The sequence below is a fragment of the Panthera pardus genome, unplaced genomic scaffold (assembly GCF_024362965.1).
Source record: "Panthera pardus isolate Hobbes unplaced genomic scaffold, ASM2436296v1 HiC_scaffold_27, whole genome shotgun sequence".
Taxonomy (NCBI): Eukaryota; Metazoa; Chordata; class Mammalia; order Carnivora; family Felidae; genus Panthera; species Panthera pardus.
This window is the reverse complement of record NW_026526843.1, coordinates 92,469,040-92,474,060: the sequence shown is the minus strand read 5'-3', so window position 1 is coordinate 92,474,060 and position 5,021 is coordinate 92,469,040. Positions and strand designations below refer to the sequence as shown.

Here is a 5,021-nt window from a genome sequence, read left to right as displayed (position 1 = left end):
TCATGACTGTAAATCAGACCCATGCTAATGACCTAGGCTAATAAAATAAGTCATTTACTGCTAAATATGAATGTGCAAAGTTTGAAGTATTTCAAGAAAGTAAAAGAGATGATGACAAACACATGTATTTATATTTTACAAGAAATAGAAATTTACCAAAAAAGTTCAAATTCATATTCTTAGAATTTTGCAAGACAGTGGGTTTATAAAATAAGAACATGCTGCAATAGAAGGAATTGGAGAACAAAATTAAGTATTTGGGAAATAGACATATTATCGCAAAATTAAAAACTTAAACACCAGGTGCTCAGCGCAGGGTCTCCCTGCCTCACATAGGCTCCAACTGAACCTGGAACAGAGCATGCGCGGCCCCGCCCCACCCCTTATCCCCCTTCCCCCAAAACCGGAAACTCGCCCCCGTTTCCTGTAACGGACCCCAGTTCCGGTCTTGTCCCAGAGCTGCTGCCGCGTCCGAGCCCAACGGACGCTGCCTAGAGGTCTCCACTGCCACTGAGTGCCTCTGGCTTCTCTCGCCATTCAAGCTGGGCAATTTTCGAGGCCGCCGCCGCCGCCTTGGGCCTTGCCGCTGCCCAATCCGGAGTCCTTGCTTCGGAGTCACCTTCGCCCTCGTCTTGGTGCCAGTGCCGCCAGCCATGGCCACCGCGCCGTTCTCTCAAGTGCGCCAGAACTACCACCCGCAGTGCGAGGCCGCCATCAACAGCCAGATCAACCTGGAGCTCTACGCCTCCTACGTGTACCTGTCGATGGCCTTCTATTTCGACCGCGCCGACGTGGCCCTGGAGAATTTCTCTAAGTTCTTCCTGCGCCAGTCCCACGAGGAGAAGAAGCGTGTCGAGAAGCTGATGCAGCTGCAGAACCAGCGTGGGGGCCGCATCCGCCTCCACAACATCATGAAGCCTAACCGCGACAACTGGGAGAGCGGCCTGAAGGCCATGGAGTGCGCCTTTCACCTGGGGAAGAGCGTGAACCAGAGCCTGCTCAACCTGCACCAGCTGGCCACCGACAAGAACGACGCCCATCTGTGCAGCTTCCTGGAGACCAACTACCTGCACGAGCAAGTCAAGGTCATCAAAGAGCTGGGGGGCTACATCACCAGCCTGCGCAAGATGGGGGCCCTGGAAGATGGCTTGGCAGAGTACCTCTTTGACAAGCTCACCCTGGGCAACAGCGACAAGCACTGAGTTGGGACTGCCTTCCCATAGCCACAGGGTGCATGGTGACTTCCTCTGGTCACCATGCCGGGCATGCATTTTGCAGTATTGCGCTTGCAAAACGTTCCAGTTTTCTTTCTTCCAGTTTTGCCATAAATAAATGAAATTATTTGGTTTCAATAAAGTTATTTGGTTCCTAAATAAATAAAGGTCTCTGGTTCATTCGTGTGTGCATAACTCTAACCTTTTAAGTTTTAAAACAGGTATCCAGGAGTCCCTCCACCCACCCATGCCTCATCCACATACAGCTCAGGATTTCCATAGATGAAAGAAGAAGTTATTCCATGGGACCACGGAAAATGCAAAATTAATCTTCCCATTCTAAACTATAGGCAGATGGGGGTTGGGTGGTGTGAGGTGGGGCCCTGGTGAATGTGGGTGGGTGTGCATGGGAAATTATAAGAAAAAAAAAAGATGGTGTAGAATTCATCATAGTGGTTTCCTCTAACGAAGAACTGAAGAATGTGATAAGGCAGGGATTAAAGGGAATCTTCAACATTACACGAAGACTTTTTATTTACTAAAATACGCAAATAAAAATAAAATAAAATAAAATAAAATATGCAAACATTAATGTTTGAGCTTCTGGGTGGGAACACGGGGGTCTTAGAAGCAGGTATGGCAGAGCATCTTTTTTGACAAGCTCACCCCGGGCACCAATGATAATATAATTGAGCCTCTAGGCTCACTTTCCCATAGACATGGGAGGGACCTCCTAGGCCACCATGCTGGACACGCATAGTGCCCTTACAAAATATTCAAATACAGTTTTCTCCTTCAATTGTACACTTTCTTCTCTCAGAGTAATAAGGTACCAAAAAACCCCACACTATCTGATTAGAAGAGCTGAACAATATCAGGTCAAGGCTAAGGTCAAATTTGTGATATTGAATATGAAGTAGAATAAATCCCCCTAAATGTTAAGCCAGTGAGTCTGGCTGCTTTGAAGAATACAGAGGGTGAGGGAGAGTTGAAGCTGGGAGGCCAGTCAGGAGATATTGTCACCAGTCAGATGAGAGACACTGGTGGTTGAACAGGAGAGGAAGCTGAAGAAAAGGTGACTGAGACAAATTCTAGTTGCATCTGGATGACGCAACAAGATTTGCTCATGGATCAGAGGTAAATGAGAAATGGGAGAAATTATCTAGGTTCTGCTATTTGTACTTGAACACCTGACTTGATGGTAATGCTATTTATTAATCTGAGGATGCTTTCTGGGGAACATGAGGGGTGGGGAAGGCATGCCACGTGAAATCTGAGATGCCTATTAGATATGCAAGTGGAACTGTCATGCAGGGGGTCAGAAGAATGAATCTGGAGCTCAGGTGGGATGTCACGTTTGGAAATACACACATAGGTGACATCAGCTACAGATGGTGTTGAGGTCATGGGACCAGATAAGCTCACCAGAAACAAGAGCATAGAGAAGGTGGCACAGCCAGCCCCATGCCCAGTGCAGCTACCATTAGAGGATGGGTTGAGATGTTCAAACATCCAGAGGGCTGCTGGTCCCACCCTGACCATTACCTCATTCCACACTGTGACCATCTGTGCCCATTCCAAGTGTCCCCAAATCAGCCTGTTCCTAACCTCAGAGTGGCCTTTGGTTTCTGCTTTCAAGATGTAGTGAGAAGTTAGCCTATTATCTTGTCTTCATGGCTATGGGTAGAAAGAAATTATCTCTTAGTAAAAAGATTTTCCAATGAAGTGAAAAAGCTGCTGAGCTCTCCCCTTTTATAAACTCTTCCCTCTCGCAGTATACTCTGTTTGACCAAATGAAATCTGTGCTCATGTAAACCTTAAAGTTGTCCATGTCTTGAAAAAAAACACTCAAAACATTTTGTTTCTTCTATACTAGTGTAGTTTACAAAGATCAAAATTAAAAATGTATATGCATTGTATATGATATTCAAAGATACATGGGTAGCTTGAGTCTCCTTAAAGCTAACAGATTGCTGTAAGTTTTAGTAAAAAATGAACAAGTTTAGCTAATCAGTAATATCCTTTCACATTTTCCCATGATTGTGTTTTAACATTATCTTAAAAATGAAGATTATGGCCCTTCCAGTTTTGTTTCCAGAAAATGTTATTAACCTCTTTTATTTTTGCTAGTCAAACTTGATCTTTCTCTGCTTGGTTTGAAGTTGTCTGCTCCCCCTGACATTGCCTCAGGGGTGTGTGTGTGTACATATACATATATATACACATAAATACATATGTATATACTTATATGTACATATATAACTGTTCTCTTCTAGATATGAGGAAGCATAGAGTGAGTATCAATATATGAGTTTTCAAAACTGGAAATTGGGGATCTTTTCTACTTTCCGGTTTTGGAGAAGCAGTTGGTATAGTGGTTTCTTAACCTCACACTGCTTGGGTTCACATCCCGGCCTAGCCACTTACTAAATTGGGTGAATTTGGGCATGTAATTTAACTTTTCTGTGCCTCCGTTTCCTCCCATGTAAAAGAGGGATAACAAAAGCATCAACGCCATCGGTTGCTGAGAAGATTAAATGAGTGAATATGTTTAAATGTTTCCAACAGTGCCTGGCACACAGAGTACACATAAGCCATCATTTATCACCACCACCTTCATCCACTTCTAAGTTCTTGGTGGTGTTCCTTTGGGGAGAAGATTCCACATCTGTACTTTGCCACTGGGGGTCGCTCTTGCATTTCAACCAACTGTGTCATTCTGAATACCGAGAAGGAAAAATCCTTGGTAGAGGCTTGGCTGTCAGGTGCCGCCAGGAGTCAGGAGGCTAGATTGCTGTTTTCAGGCCCCAAAGTCAGGCCCAAGCCTGGAGGGGGGGTTGCTGTTTCAATCAGCCTTCCCCTTAAATCGCCCCCTCCAACATTTTTTGCGTATTCTTCCCAAACCCAGGTTGCCTGAGCCTCCTCTTTCCAACTTAACTAACATTCCACTCTTCAGAGATGGGAAAGAAAGGATGAAGTGCTAATCCTGATTCCACCATCATCTGGATATTTGAACCTGAAATGGAGTGGAATGGGTGGACTGGAAAAGGAGAATGGGCAAAAGGGCTACTAATAGCACAACAACTAAAATTGAAAAATCACTTTAGCACATAGGTACTCAAACTTTGCTGCACATTAGAACTGCCTGCAGAGTGTTTAGAACTCTCAACATCCAGTCCACATCCCAGGCCAAATGTATCAGTCTCTGGGGCAGGGCCTAGACATCCCAGGCATGAAAAACAGGGCAAACACCTTGCTACCCAAAGTGTGGTTCTCTGCCCAGCATGTCACTGTCATCTGAGAGCTTGTTAGAAATTCAAAATCTTAAGCCCTACCCCAGGCCTACTGAATCACAATCTAATTTTGGTGGGATGGGTTAAATAGGTGATGGCGATTAAGGAGGGCACTTGTTGTGATGAGCACTGGGTGCCATATGGAAGTGTTGAATCACTACATTGTACTCCTGAACCTAATACAACAGTGTGTGTTCACTAACTGAAATTTAAGTAAAAACTAAAAAAAAGAATCTACATTTTAAAGACCCCAGATGATGTATATGCACACTGAATTTTGAATAGCATTCTTGGCATTCATTTTGGAATCACCTGGGGAGCTGGAAGGTAATTCTGATGCATGGGTTTAAACAACTTACTGGGCCACACCCTCCAGTAAGTAGTGGACCAAGCACAATAAAAATGTACGCTAACATCAATTATTGAATCAATAGTCATTGACCACACGCGTGCATGCACACATACATGCACACACAATTTTACCCAAATCTGCTCTTCTATCATTAACTGGTTT

At 44.4% G+C, this 5,021-nt stretch overlaps 1 protein-coding gene across 1 annotated transcript; it reads left to right on the top strand.

The window, feature by feature from the left end:
- Positions 1-427: 427 nt before the first annotated feature.
- On the top strand, positions 428-1,202 carry LOC109260292 (ferritin heavy chain-like). The gene has a single exon (XM_053891236.1). The coding sequence runs from the start codon at positions 654-656 to the stop codon at positions 1,200-1,202; it is 549 nt and encodes a 182-aa protein (XP_053747211.1). The 5' UTR covers positions 428-653.
- The last annotated feature ends 3,819 nt before the right edge of the window (positions 1,203-5,021 follow it).

What these genes read in the sequence shown, in the direction of transcription:
- LOC109260292 (XM_053891236.1), top strand. Translation starts at nt 654, where the DNA reads ATGGCCACCGCGCCGTTCTCTCAAGTGCGCCAGAACTACCACCCGCAG.